This window comes from Vombatus ursinus, unplaced genomic scaffold (genome assembly GCF_900497805.2).
Source record: "Vombatus ursinus unplaced genomic scaffold, bare-nosed wombat genome assembly UNPS02005236.1, whole genome shotgun sequence".
Classification (NCBI taxonomy): Eukaryota; Metazoa; Chordata; class Mammalia; order Diprotodontia; family Vombatidae; genus Vombatus; species Vombatus ursinus.
This window is the reverse complement of record NW_020945014.1, coordinates 3521550-3536404: the sequence shown is the minus strand read 5'-3', so window position 1 is coordinate 3536404 and position 14855 is coordinate 3521550. Positions and strand designations below refer to the sequence as shown.

The following is a 14855-nucleotide window of genomic DNA, read 5'->3' as shown; positions in this document are numbered from 1 at the left end:
GGAGCTTTCCTCCTACATCATTTCTTTCCTCTTTCATCTCAAATCCCTCCTTATGTCCTTATATAATGGCTTCTTTTTTTTTTTGCCTGCAAAAATATCTAAGTCTTCTTGATTTCCTGCCTTTCCTAATCCCAGTCTTTCTACTTGACCATGACATTCCCTCAAGTTATTAACATATCTCTTACCATCACAGCCCAAATTTTAGCAAAAAGTTGTTTTTTGTTCTCATTTTATATTTACTTGTCAAACCCTTGTAATCTGGCTTCTGACCAGTCTTCATCTTCCTTGACCTCTCTGAAATTCTTGATGAGGCATACCACATGCCCTTCTTGTATAATCTCTCCTCCTTTGGCTTATCTGATGCTCTTTCAAATGTCTGACTTCTCCTTTTCAATCTCCTTTGGTGGATTGTCAACTATCTCCTACCCATTTAAGTGTTGGTATTCCTGAAGACTCTGTCCTTGACTCTCTTGGTTATTTCGTCAGCTCCCATGGGCTCCAATTTCTATTTAGATAAGTAAATTGCTATCTCTTCTCCCGCCTTCACAGAATGTAAACACTTTGAGAGCAAGGATTTCATTTTTATCTATGTATCTCTAGCACCTAGCAGAGCACCTGGCACATCAAAGACACTTTCTAGAAGTTTGTTGGTTGATTGGTTTATCTAGTTCTATTCTGTCTAGTACTCTAGTCCTTCACTGAGGCAAATTTGGCCATCTTTTGTCTCAATTCTAATTTAGCCTTTAGTCACTGAATGGGTGTTGCCTCAGACAAACTGAGACCTGAGAAAGACCTTAGCTTAAAAAGGCCACAGTCTACCACCACATCCTGGGTCATTGCCAGTCATCTCGACTCATGTCCTGTCACTGGACTTCGATCACCCTGGGGGAGAGAGTGAGGCTGATGACTTTGTGCAGCTCTGCTTCACTTTAATTCACCTGCAAGTCAAGGCATTATCCTCCTGATGTCATTGGTCCTCTTCAAGAATGAAGGACAAATAACAAGTAGTCCTTCACTGCCAATTGTCTGCTAGACATCTTCATTTGGGTTCCCCATTGTCATTTCTAACTCAATATATAAACAACAGAACTTAGTATCTTCCTTGCTTAAACCTGCAATTCCTCCAAACTTACTCATCCTTGTCAAGGGCACTACAGTCTTTCTTGTCATTCAGGTTTATAACCTCAGAGTCATCTTTGAATATTCCCTTCCTCTTGTGGCTCCTATGTAATCAGTTGATAGCCAATCTCGTCTTCAACATGACTACCCCTTTCATGTATTATTCCCCAAACACTACTCTTGTCTGTCTTTTTCTGCTTCTGTGCAAGTTTTTCCAACCTCTCCTTTCATACGAAACTATTTTAACCTAACCATGATCCAGGTACCCTCTGCAACTACACATATGGAATTGGCAAAATCCTTTCCCTTCCTAATTTACCCATTCTCCATTCTGTACTTCATCTTGTGGCTGTACTAGGTACCCCTTGGCTGCTCTGTTCTAGGTACCCCTTGGCTGTTCCTCTTGCCTTCATGGTAAGATGAATCAAGATTGGACAAGCGTAGTATGCACTGAAAAATCTCAATTATCTTTCCCATCAAACTCATCCATCATCCAAACTCTTATTTTTGTCAAGGTTACCATTATCCTTTTAGTTATCCAGATTTGCAACTTTGATGTCATCCTCTGCCCCAAATTTTAACCCACATATCCAATCAATTGCCAAAGTTGTACTTTCTTCTCTGAAATGTAGTAGGCACTTAATACTTGATTACTCATTGCTAAATTGATAGAATCACAGATCAGTTTTGGTATTTGATTCACATGCTTCACATACTTGATTTTAATGCTACAAACTTAGCTGAATCTCTAGACTCATGAAATAAGCCATAGGAAGAGTAAGGTAGGTATATTTGAATATACGATATATTGCAAAAACATTTGTAGATTTCTCAACTCAAGTGCTGGAAAAAATTGGAAAAAAAATTTCATGATGAAGTATTTGGAAGATGCTACCAAAACAAAAAAAAAATGAAAAAAAAACAAACCCTTCTAAAAATTTTTCCCCTCCTTCCATTATGAATGCCAACATTATCACAACAAAGAGGTTCTCTGGTTATCTTTATTTCCTGAAAAATTACTTAAAAGAATTACTGAATTTAATATTTTTTTCCAAAAAGAAAAATGTCACAAATTTGCTAATCTTTTTTTGTGATGACAAATGTCTATCAGTAGTATGATACCTAGCAGATATTAAAAAATATTCTCAAACTGTCTCTTTAAGGTAGAGTTGACATTAAATTTAAAAAAATATATATTTTTACATCACCTTAATTTCCCAATACATCCCAATACTTTCCCCTCACCCAAAGAACCATCCTCTATAACAAAGGATAAAAAAGAAAATAGAGACAGTACAATAAAACCAACCAATTCATCAATCAAGTCTGGCAGCATATTCATAGTCACACTCTGCAAAGAATGAAGATACATTTTTAGTTTTCTTTGAGGCCAAACTTCATCATAATCATACCACGTTCAGTTTCAGTTTTGTTATTCTTTCCATTTACATTGTTGTAGTCATTCTATCTGTTTGTTTCTTGGTTCTGCTTACTTCACTTTGTCTTAGTTCATATAAATCTTCCGATGACTCCCTGTGGTCTTAACTGGTGTAATAATAATTCATCATGCCACCATCTATTTAGCCATTCCCCAAATGATCATTATCTACTTTTCCCCATTTTTTCAAATGCAAAAAGTGCTGTTGTAGATATTTAGGTGAATATTAGGCCTTCCTATCTGTGACCTTTTTAGGATATTGCCTAATGTATGGTCTCTGGATCAAAGGATATGAACGCTTTAGTTGTTGTTTTATCATAATTTCCAATTCCTTTTAGCATGGTTGGATCAATTCATGGCTGTGCTAATTAGTGTGCTTATTTTTCCACAACCCCTCCAACACTGACTACTCTCATATTATAATTTTGATGGGTGTGAAGTGAAATCTCAGAGTTGTTTTGCTTTATGTTTCTCTCATTTTCAACGATTTGGAGCAATTTCACATATGATTTATGGTTTGCAATTCTTTCAAGAATTATTAGTTCATATCCTTTGACCACTTATCCATTGGAAACTGGCTTTTGGTCTTATACATTTGTGTTAGTTCTCTGCATATCTTTGTAAATCAGACAAATGTGAAATTTTAACAATGAATAAAAAAGCAACTGCTTTTTGAAAGAAACTCTTGCTAAGGGAAAGAACATTATGAAAATGGATGTTTAGAAATATTTCTATTGTTGTGTGATTTTGTTGCCCAAAATGATGTGTTACCTATAAAGTCTATCTGTACACTTAAAAAACTTGGAAATGGAATTTTCTAGTCTGTTTTTCTTCCAAATGGAGATTTTCAGTGAGTTATGAACCCATTTGTTGACAATATAAAAATATAACACTTTCCAATTAGTTTGCAAGACTAACTAATTGACATCGGAGAAGTTAGAAATTTGCTGGCCAAATTCCAACATCTTTTGTGTAACTGATGAAATAGATTTAAAAAATGAGTATCAGGATTTAGTAAGTGAAGCCAACCACACATTTTTTTTTTCCATTTGGATTTAAGTATCTTTTGAAGTATCTTTTTCAGGTATGACAGTAATTAAAATCAAATATTAAAATAAACTGGACTTTTGAAACCATGAACATGTATATAATTTACGATATTAATATACATACATATATTGAGGGTACGTGCTCTAGAATATGGTGCAAGAACAGGGATGCACAATCAAAAAAATGTTTGTAGACTACTGTCTTAAAAATTTTAGCTTCCTTAAAGGCTCAGCTTGGGTGCCACTTCCAACATGAAACCTTTCCTGACCGTCCCAGTTTATACTCTCTTTCTCCTCATATAACTTTTTATTTATTTGTATTTTCATATGTCATATGTCCCTCTCTGTCCCAGTAGAATGTAAACTCTTTGGGGTCAGGGACTGTTTCATCTTTTGTTTTTGAATCTACAGCATTTAGCCCCAGGTACCTGCTTAAATAAGTATTTGTTGAGCAATTAAGTAATTGAGCCTGAGGTTGGGGGAGTCTAGTGGAGAAAAGGGGAGGATGAGAGCAGCCATCTCACTAGCTCAAAGCTAAACTCAGGCCCATTGAGGGCAAGGAGGTACACTAGGGGATTCCAGCCCAAAGGGAGCCACATTCTTGGCTGGGAAGCACTGGGGCCAAGAGTTTGGAGGCAGGCACCCTTCCTACACCTACCTCCAAAGGGGCCCTGGACTCTTAATTTGTAGGAGAACCACAGGGCACCAAGAATGACTTCATGAATGGATATCTTTACAGCTCAGCTCAAGCATGGCCATTCACAGCCCCCTATAAGAGCATTTCAGAGTGGGTCCATGCGGAAGAAGCAGAGCAGAACGAACCATCTTGGCCTAGTTTGTTCTCCCGGACACCTTGCTTAACTTAGTCCAGCAGGGTATCCACACCATGTCCTTCTTAGGAGGGAAAGGAGCATTGGGAAGGGAAGAGGAACAGAGTGGGGGACAAGCAAGAGGTCAGAGACTCCTTTGAACCTAGTTTTTTCTTTTAAATCGAAAAAAAAAAAAGCAGAGCAATTAAACAAAAACAATTTGGGAATAAGGAGAGTGCCCAAAAGGAATGGGAGACATCAGACATGGAGGAAGGGGGAGGGTGACGTGGGATAGGCAAGTTATGAGGTCAGTGCATCATTTTGGATACTTCATCGAGGAAGATGATGTGCTTTGTGGCGAAGTCCCTGATGGCCTGTTCCGAGTCTTGCTTTAGTTCTTCCAAAGCTCAAAGAGAGGAAAGCCCAGTGAGAATTTCCCTGACTTTGCTTTTACCCAGGGACCACCCAAGCCATTCCCACAATCCTGGGCCCTGGATCTGTAGTCTATTGCTCCCTGGGGCAAAGGGTGGGGTGGGGGTGGAATGCAATTGGCATTCAAAGAAAGAGAAAGAGCCCCTGTCCCCTCCCTCCCACCCAAGTCTAGCCCACATATATATATATATATATATATATCTATATCTATCTATCTGTATATGTACATGTATATATGTATATGTATGTATATATGTATGTATATATTCCCTCCACCCCCCTATTTTAGTCAAGGGAGTAGCTCCATCTCAGGGCCATTGGTAGGCTGAAGCAGGGTCAAAGGGCAGGAGTCAGAGGGAAAGGGAATACTAGTCATATTTTAATAATTGGGGTAAGGCCATAATTTAATCACAGAATGTTAGAGCTGGAAGAGGTCACCAATATAATTAATATGACTTTAGGACCTTCCTTATATAGTATTTTTCTCACAAGGCAAGGAGGTTAGTCAGTTACAAGTGTGACTTTTCCAGTTTTACCGATTAGGCACACAGGCAATGCTAAACAAATATTTGTTGAATTGAACTGAATTATACAGATGGTACTTTATAAAGTTCACAACTATCTCCTGAAGTGGTCAATGCATAATTACTCTAATTTTATGGATGAGAAAACTGAGACTTATAGAGGTAAAATGACTAACCAACAGTCACACAGCTGAACAGGTGTTGGAGCCCAGATTTGGACCCAGGTTGTCTCAACTTCAAATTCAGAACATTAAAAACTAGAAGGGACCTTAGAACATAGAATGTCAGAACATAGACTATTTGAGCTACTGGGGACCTTAGAACATAGGATGTTGGAACATAGAAAGAACACTAGAGATGGAAGAGAACTTAGAACTTAGAAAGTGAGAACACAGAATGCTTGAGCTGGCAGGGACCTTAGAACATAGAATGCCAGAACATAGAACCCTAGAGATAGAAGAGGCCTTAGAACTTAGAAAATGAGAACACAGAATGTTTGAACTGGCAGGGACTTTAGAAGATAGAATATTAGGACGTGGAACACTAGAGATAGAAATCTGAGAGCTTAGAATGTCAGAACCTAGAACAGTGGAGATGAAAGAGACCTTAGAACTTAGAAAGAACACAGAATGTTCTAGTTGTCAGGGACTTTAGAACATAGGATGTTAGAACATAGAATGCTGGGGATGGAAGAAGTCTTAGAACTTAAAATTTCAGAACATAGAAAAGTAGAGATGGAAGAGACCTTAGAACTTAGAACATAGAATATTCGAGTCAGCAGGGACCTTAAAACATAGAATACTAGAGATAGAAGAGGCCTTAGAACTTAGAAAGTGAGAACACAGAATATTTGAGCTGACAGGGACTTTAGAACATAGGATGTCAGAACATAGAACACTAGAGATGGAAGAATCCTTAGAACTTAAGACTGTTAGAATATAGAACATTAGAACTTGAAGGAACTGTAGAACACAGAATGAAGAGTGTTAAAGCTAGCAGATTCTTTAGTAGTCATCTAGTTCGAATCCATCATTTTACAGAGAAAGAAATTAAGACTTAGAGAGGAGAAACACATTTTCCCAAGATCACTTAGAGAGATTTAGTGCTGGAGTCATACCTAGAACTCAGGCTGAGTTGCTTTATACCTTTCACAGCCTGTCTACTTCTATTGCCTTATCGGACCACACACCCCTATGAAGTAGCTAGGGTAGGGATTATAATCTGTGTAAACAGATGAGTGAGGCCTTCAAGAGGAGCAAGGTGCCTCATCTGATGTTGCACAGCACAAGAGTGGCAAAGTCCAGTGGAAAACTCAGGTTTTTCTGATTCCCAGACGTCTAGGCCCTGACAGAAGAACAAGAACAAGATGACAGGGAGGAGAGAATGGTCTCCATGAATGGCCTTGAGGTCCTTCGTATGAATCATTTTCTTAGGACTAGCTCCTTCTGGTTCTGCCTGCCATCCCTGTCACCTTCCTCCCATCAGCCTTGGGATGTATACAGCTCTCCCTGCCTTTTTGTCCTTTGCTGCTGAGGTCCTTTCCTGAAAGCCCAGTTTGTGATGAAGTGAAACCTGAGAGCCTCATGCTGGCCCGGTTTCCTTTTCTGGGTCTCAGTTTCCTCCTCCTTAAAATGAGGGAGGCTGGCCTAGGTGACCACTAAGGCCCCTCCAGCTGTGGCATTCTATGCTCTATAGTTTTAGATCCCAGGGCTAGTGGACGCCCAGCTGCTAGAAGGAGAGGAGCAGGGAAAGGAAGATGGAACAGGATGGAGACTGAATGGGCACTCAGGAAAGCAGGGGGCTGATTCCAGTCTGGGGCTTACTGGAATAGAACAAGGCCAAGTCAGGATCTCTTGCTTTCTGGAAGATAGCATCAGGATAGTAACAGATGATGTAGCCTGAATGGATAAACAAACAAAAGGTTCATTGAGGCCTCATTTCCCTGGAAGGGGATGGTGATGATGGGTGTGAGTGATAAGCCATAGGCCATCTTTGGGTCTCCACTCAGGGTAGGGGTGAAATCAGGATATAGATGAGGCTAGGTGAGGGTGTGGTCAGGAGCTGGGTGAGGAGGGGGCTGCAGCAGGGTCTAGATTGGGAGTTTGGTCAGGGTTGGCATTATGAGCACTTTGGTGGTTGGGTGTTTTGTAAGTGGCTGGGATTTCAGAGACTAATTTTCTATTTCATCTATAGATAAAGCTGGTGCTGTGCTGTAAGAAAGGGAGAGGAAAGGGGAGTAGAGGAGTAAAGGAAGGGACAAAAGAGGAATAGAGAAGAAGAAAGGACTGAGATACAAAAAAGAAGAGAAGGGAGAGAGACAGGAGAGGAGAGAAATGAGACAAGGAAGATTGGAGGAAAGGAAAGCAAGAGAGAGTAGAACAGAAGAGAGGAGAGACACAGAACGGGCAAAAGACAGGAGAAGAAAGCTGAGAAAAGGAAAGGAGGAGAAGTAAGGGAAAGAGAGGAGTGAAAGCAGAAGAGAGGGCAGAGACAAATAGGAGAGGAGGAAAACAAAGGGAGAGTAGAAAAGGGGAGAAAAGTTAGCTGAGGGAGTGGGGAGTAGAGAGGGAGGGAGAGACGGAGGAGGGAGGGGAGAAAGAAAGAGAGAGAGAGGAGAAGGAGGAAGAGGAGGAGAGGAGAGAGGAGAGACAGAGACAGGAGGAGAGAGAGAAATGAGGAGAGAAGAATAGGAGAAAAGAGCTGGAGAAAGAGGGATAAGGGAGAAAATAAAGGAGAAAGAAGAGGGCAAAGAAAAGAGGACAGGACAACAAAAGATCGAAGGGAGGAGAGAAGGCTCAGCATATTCAAGCTTCCCTTCCTTACCTATAAACAAAGCAGCTGAAATTTTGAGGTTTCGATGGCGACTGTGAAGATATCTGAGGGCCTGCGAGAGGTGGATCTGAAATTCTTCATCGCCATTCTCAATCTGTATCAGAGAGAAGATGGTGGGGAAGCCTTCATTTCATAGGTTTGGCTGCCCTCTCCGCAAGGGTTATGGGTCTTATATCCCAAAGAGCACTGTGTGCTCTTTGCTCTTTGGGTCCCTCAGGAGGAAAAGGGATCAACTCTGACCTGGTACCCTGGGCCCTTAGTCCATAACCTGGCCTCCCCAGGTATACTGTGTGTTTACTGCACATTTTCTCTATCATTTATTAATAATGAACATTTATAAAAATAGCTCTCATTTCTATAGGCTTTAAAAGTTTACAAAGCACTTTCCTTATAATAACCCTGTGAGATAGTGCAGGAATTTTTAACTACATTTTACAGATGTGTGAACTGAGGCTTAAGTGAGGTTAAATGAACTTGTTTATGGTCATCGCACAGATAGGAAGTCTCAGAAGTGGGACTCACACCTATACCTGTTGAAATTCAGTACTGCTTTCCGTGGTCTTAACTGTGGACATCAGACATCAGACATTTACTCAACACCCACGGCATTTTCAATCCTGTAATATAGGCTCTTTGGGAGGGGAAGGAGAAGGTAAGACTGGATTCTCTGGCCTTCAAGGAACTTAATATAAGTTAGAGAGGGCCAGGGATCATCCCTTGAGATCTGGGGTTCTTTGAGGGCAGGGATTGTGTCTTTCCCCTACCCTCTCAATAATTCTGACTCTTTTTCTACCAATTTAGCTTACTTATAGTTCAAGAAAGGTGCATAGAATGAACCCAGCAACATGTTTTTAACATTAATAAAAAAATGACTGCAAATAGTATGAAAGCAAACAATAACCAAGGGCAGGAAGTAAAGAGTATGAAAGTTGGATCGTGGACCCTTAGAACATTGAAGAAAACAGATTGCTTGAATATGGAGCACTGAATGTTAGGATTACAACCAGACGTTTGCTGGAGCCAGCTCGTAAGGACTCCTAAGAGCTGACTTAATTTTTCAGTGAGATTACTGACACCTTGGAAGTCAGCTACAAATCAGGGCTTGATTCATTGTTTTGTTGATTGTCTAGACTTTTAAAAATGATGGGAGAAAGTGTTAATGTAGATTAAACTTAAAAGCATGTCTGTACATTATTTCCCCCCATTCCCCCCTCCCCGGAGATCTGGCTGTTAAACACTTACCAGGCTATCCTTTCTAGCTGGTCAGAGCTAGAAGCTGGAAGGGTCTGTAAAGAGCACCCCTTGGAAGCCAAGAGAGGTCAAGAGACTGGCCCAAGGTGACACAGTTAGCAATTAGTAGAGAGTGATCTATCTATCTATCTATCTATCTATCTATCTATCTATCTATCTATCTATCTATCTATAAATGTGTATACATATGTACATATACATACATGCATGTGTGTGTGTACATATATATATATATATATGTATGTGTGTGTGTGTGTATCTATCCCCATAGGCCACAGAATCATAAAATTGTAGAGTTGGAAGGGGCCTCATCTAGGCTAACCCCTATCTGATAAAGAATTCCTACTATAATATACCTGGTGTGTGTTCCTCCAGCCTCTTCTTGAAGGGGAACACATCAGTTCCTGAGGGAGCTCAGTCAACTTTCGGATGGTTCTAATTGTTGCTGATCTTTTTCCTGACATTTACAACTAAATGAGTCTTTTCTGCCTCTTCTCCCTGCTCCTGGTTCTGCCCTTAGGGGCCAAAAGGAGCAAGTCTGATCTCTCTTCCATATGACAGCCCTTCAGTTATGTGATTACAGTTATCCTAGCTCCCTTCCCCTCCCCCCCAGGTCTTCTTTTCTTCAGGATAACCATTCCTAGTTTCTTCAACTATGGGCAGTTAGTTGGCACAGTGGATAGAGCCCTGGGCCTGGAGTCACGAAGACCTGACTTCAGATCCAGTCTCAGATACTTTCTAGCCTGTGTGACCCTGGGAAAGTCACTGTTTGGCTCAGTTTCTCTAACTGTAAAATTGGGATAATAACATCAACTACATTGCAAGGTTGTTGTGATGAGATAATGTTTGCAAAATGTGTAGTACAGTGCCAGGCATATAGTAGGTGCTTAAGAAGTGCTTATTCCCAATTCCTTTTCCCATGTAGCTTCAGCTATATCATCCTGGTTTCCTTCCTCTGGATGCTCCCCAAATGATAATTCTTTCCTAAAATGTGGTATGCAGAACTGAACACAAGACTACAGAAGTCGTTTGACCGGGGCAAAGGACAGAGGCAAGGTGACATCTTTGTCTCTAGAAGCCACATCTCTCTTAATCTAGCCCAAGTTCACATTACTTTCTTGATGGTCATATCATATTACTGGCTCACTCTAAATTTGCTGCCCACTAAAACATTCATATATTTTCCCTTTAAAAATGCTTTATTGATGTCTTTTTATATCAGTTATCTTTGGAAAAAGACCTTTCCCAACACCCCTACTCTCCAATGAATCTTTGCTTGTAACAAAGAAAATCAATACCCCGCCCCCCACAACAAACCCTCAATATAGAAACAGCATCTGGCAATGTATACAACATCCTATCCTAGTAGTCCCCCACCTATCTGCCATGAGGCCATAGGTATGTTACGTTGTCTATTCTCTGGGCCTTTCGTCGGCTTTTCAGCTACTCAAAGAACTAGGGATCTTTTCATTCATATTGTTGCTATGCTGTGCATTTTATTCCTTTGATTGTGCGCTCAATTCACCCGGTGACAGCTTACATATGTCTCCCTACCAGATTTCTCTGAATTCTTGATATTTTGTTATTTCTTAGTGCATGGAAATATCCATTATTTTTTTTTAATGGAAGGATGGGCCAATAAGGGCTCAGTCCTTAAAGCCTGCCTTATGTTCATCTGGAAGCTGGGTAAGCCTGCTTCCAGAAATGTGCAATGGAGGGGCCCTTGTTTCCTACTTCATAATATGCCTGTGTATTCTCTGTTTCTGTTGGCTTAGTGTATGTTGATGAAAAAACCTTTTAATTGGCTGATAGGCCTGAATTGAGTATGCCTTTCTCCCACTTAGTTGCCATCAGAGGCCTAATAATTGGAGATGGTAAAGGAACCTGCCAAGAGTAGTGATGGGTGGTCAGATAAGAATCTTACCCTGAGGAGTGATTTGCTTGAGCAAGCCCAGTAGTGAGTTGACCTGGCAGCTAAGATACTGTGTCCTGAAAGCAAGGGAGTGACTGTTCATCACCTATGCCACACCTAGAAGTGAACTTGTTTGAGGGAGAGTATTTCATAGCAACCATTTGGAGATCTGACTCATTCTTCCCAGGGCATAGCAAGTAGAGGAGAATGTGTTTCCAGTTTGAGATATTGTGCTTCAAACTTTGCTACCTTCTCAGTAAATATTCCTTTATTATATCTGATTGATGTTAATTGGTTAAATATTGGTCAGATATTAATTGATGATCAATATTAGGGGGAGGATGAAGTAGGTAGGAGCTCATAAATAATAGTCCCGGAAATTCCCTCCTCTATCCCTCAGGGTTGCCCATTGAACCCAGCAGGGTGAGGTAGCCAGCCATGCTCTGGAACTCATTCCGCTAGTCTGAGTATAGGTTGGATGAGTGAGCCAAGGACTTAGGCAGTACACATTCACATATCATAGTTTCTGAAGCCATTCCCCAGTTGATGGAACCCAACTTTTTTTTCTAGATCTTTTCTACTGTGATCAGTGCTGCTCCAAATATGTTGGTATGTATTAGATCTTTGTTTCTGTCTTTGACTTCCTTAGGGTATTCTGAGGGGTCACTGGGTTTTGACCCCTGATATTGACCAGAGGTGGGAACATGTGGCCTCAAGGCCACATGTGGCCCTCTAGGTCCTCAGGTGTGGCCCTTTGACTGATTCCAAACAAATTCATTTGTTCCCTGAAGTCTGGATTCAGTCAGAGGGCTTCACTTGAGGACCTAGATGGCTGGGCAATGGCCCTTTCAAGGCCACAGGTTCCCCACCCCGGTATTGACAATTGACAAGTTGTCTTGCGTAATTCCAAAATGACAACTCCACATAGTCCATTGATTGTTCCAATTTGGAATAATGTGTGTGTGTGTGTGTGTGTGTGTGTGTGTGTGTGTGTGTGTTCGTGTGCATGCACACCAATTTTCAGGGTGTGAGGTATTGTTTTAATTTGCATTTATTTTACTGTTACTGATTTGGAGTATATTTTCAAAATACCATTTATAGTTTCCAATTCTTCTTTTGAAAGCTGTTTCTGTATTTTGACCACTTATCTACTGGAGAATAGCTTCTCTTGGTATTCTCTATTTCAATGCAGTCACTATATCTTGGATGGCAGACTTTTGTTGTTGATATTTGATACACATATTTTTCCTACTCTATTATTTCTCTTTTAATTCTACCTTCATTAATTTTATTTGTGCAAAAGCCTAATTTAATGTAGCTAAAAGTTGCTGTTATTTAGTCATTTCAGTCCTGTCTGATTCTTCCTGACCCCATTTGAGGTTTTCTTGGTAAAGATACCAGAATAGTTTGCTATTTTCTTCTCCAGCTCATTTTTCAGATGAGGAAAATTGAGGCAAATGGATTTAAGTGACATACCTAGGGTCACACAACTAATAAGTATCTGAGGCCAGATTTGAACTCAGGTCCTCCTGACTCCAGGCCCAGGCACTCTATCCACTAAACCATGTAGCTGCCCTTTAGTTGAAAGTATTTATGATCATTTTCTCCCTCTTACTACTTCTTAAAAAAAAAGAATTCTCCCCTTAGCCACAGTTCTGAAAGGTGCTACTTTCTCATTATTTTATGTTTTTTTATTTTTATGATGTGACTTTTAAAATTCAAATTCATACAACCATATTTAGCTTATTGTGGTACATGGTATAAGTCAGTGGTGTTGAACTCAAATGGAGCCAGAGGCCACCAAACCTTTGATAAGGATGTCTGCCAACTGCATATTGACTTAGTTTTAAAATGTATTGTTGTCTATGTTTGATCTGGTCGGTCTGGTAGGACCTCTTTTTTTTTTTAGTGAGGTGATCGGGGTTAAGTGACTTGTCCAAGGTCACACAGCTAGTAAGTGTTAAGTGTCTGAGGCCGAATTTGAACTCAGGTACTCCTGACTCCAAGGCCAGAGCTCTATTCACTGCACCACCTAGCTGCCCCTGTAGGACCTCTTCTTAATGAAGTCATATTAAACTCTTTGAAATTATTGTTTTCTTTTCTAGATGTTCACTAAATATCTCTTTAATGATTCATTCTAGAATTTTTCCAGGAATTGATGCCAAACCCATTGGCTGATAGTTTTCTGATTCTATTTTTTCTCACCACCTACCCCTTAAAAAATGGAGACATTTGCCTTTCTCCAGGTCCGTGGTACCTCTCCTATTCTCTAGAATCTTTCGAGTATCACCGAGGGTGGCTCCGCAATCCCATTCGCCAGTTCTTTCGGTACTCAGGTTTTTCTTTTTTTTTTTTCTGGTTCAAGGGGGTTGAGTTCATTAAGGGCAGCTGGGTGTTCTTTTGCTGTCTCCTCCCTTATCTTTGTAACAACTCTCTATTAGCCATTTTTAGTTCATTTTCAATGCCAAAGTTTTCTGAGGAAATGGAAGCGAGAGAAGAACTGAGCAGCCCTGTCTTGTCTCATTGTGTTATCATTGTTCCATTCACCTTGAGAAGTGATGGTATTCCTTCTTCCCCTTTCGTCCTTCCTTGGCTTTCCTTGCCGTCCTCCACTCAAAGTGAATTTTAGCCCTCCTGCCTTTATTCTCACAGGACTCTGCCATGCTCTTAGAATGATCCTGTTCCCTGCCCTTGCTTCCATTGTCCATACATATCTTTAAAAAATTTAAGTTGGTCGTTGAGTTCATTGCGTGTCCGTACCAATCTCCCCAGCTTCTGTTTCTGCCTTCTCATTGGAATTGTTTCTCATTGTATCTTCAGCCTTTACTTCTTGAGCATCTTCCATCCCTCCTTTGTAGAATCTTAGTTCAAAGAATTCTATCCATTCTTCCCCTGAAATCTGTTTTCCCTTTTAAATTTGCTTTTCCAAAATCTAAAGTGCATGTCAGACTATGCCTGGCTCTCCTCTACTGTATTATAAATGGTGATGATGATGATAACTAGCATTCATATACTTATGTAGCACTTTGAGGTTTGCAAAACACTTTACGAATATTGTCTCATTTGACCCTCACAGTCACTCCAGTGCTACTATTATTCACATTTTACAGATGAGGAAGCTGAGGCAGAAAGAGGTTAAATGATTTGCCCAGGGTCACTTAGCTAGTTTTTGAGGCTTGATTTGAACTCAGGTCTTCCTGACTCCAGGTCCAGTGTTCTAACCACTTTGCCACCTAGTTGCTCCTCTTGGTATAGAGCAGTTGCTTCTCCCTAAAGTTCTCATAATTTCCACCCTGGAAAAACCACCTTCTTCTTATTAGTGAGACTCATATCCTCGGAGAATATCTAGTTCAGGGGTTCTTAACATAGGGTGTTGTGAACTCTTTTTGGAAAAATATTTTGATAACTGTATTTCAATATAATTGGTTTTCTTTATAACCCTATGTACTTTATTTTATTGATTTAAAAATATTATTCCAAGAAATAATC

At 40.2% G+C, this 14855-nt stretch overlaps 1 protein-coding gene across 1 annotated transcript in view; it reads right to left on the bottom strand.

The window, feature by feature from the left end:
* Positions 1-4723: 4723 nt before the first annotated feature.
* MROH5 (maestro heat like repeat family member 5) overlaps positions 4724-14855 on the bottom strand; it is a 101563-nt gene continuing 91431 nt past the window's right edge. The window contains exons 27-29 of the mRNA XM_027845115.1: positions 8195-8297; positions 7195-7269; positions 4724-4821 (exon numbers count right to left, since the gene is read on the bottom strand). Of these exons, the coding sequence (XP_027700916.1) occupies positions 4724-4821; positions 7195-7269; positions 8195-8297 (276 nt within the window). The remainder of the gene's footprint in view (positions 4822-7194; positions 7270-8194; positions 8298-14855) is intronic.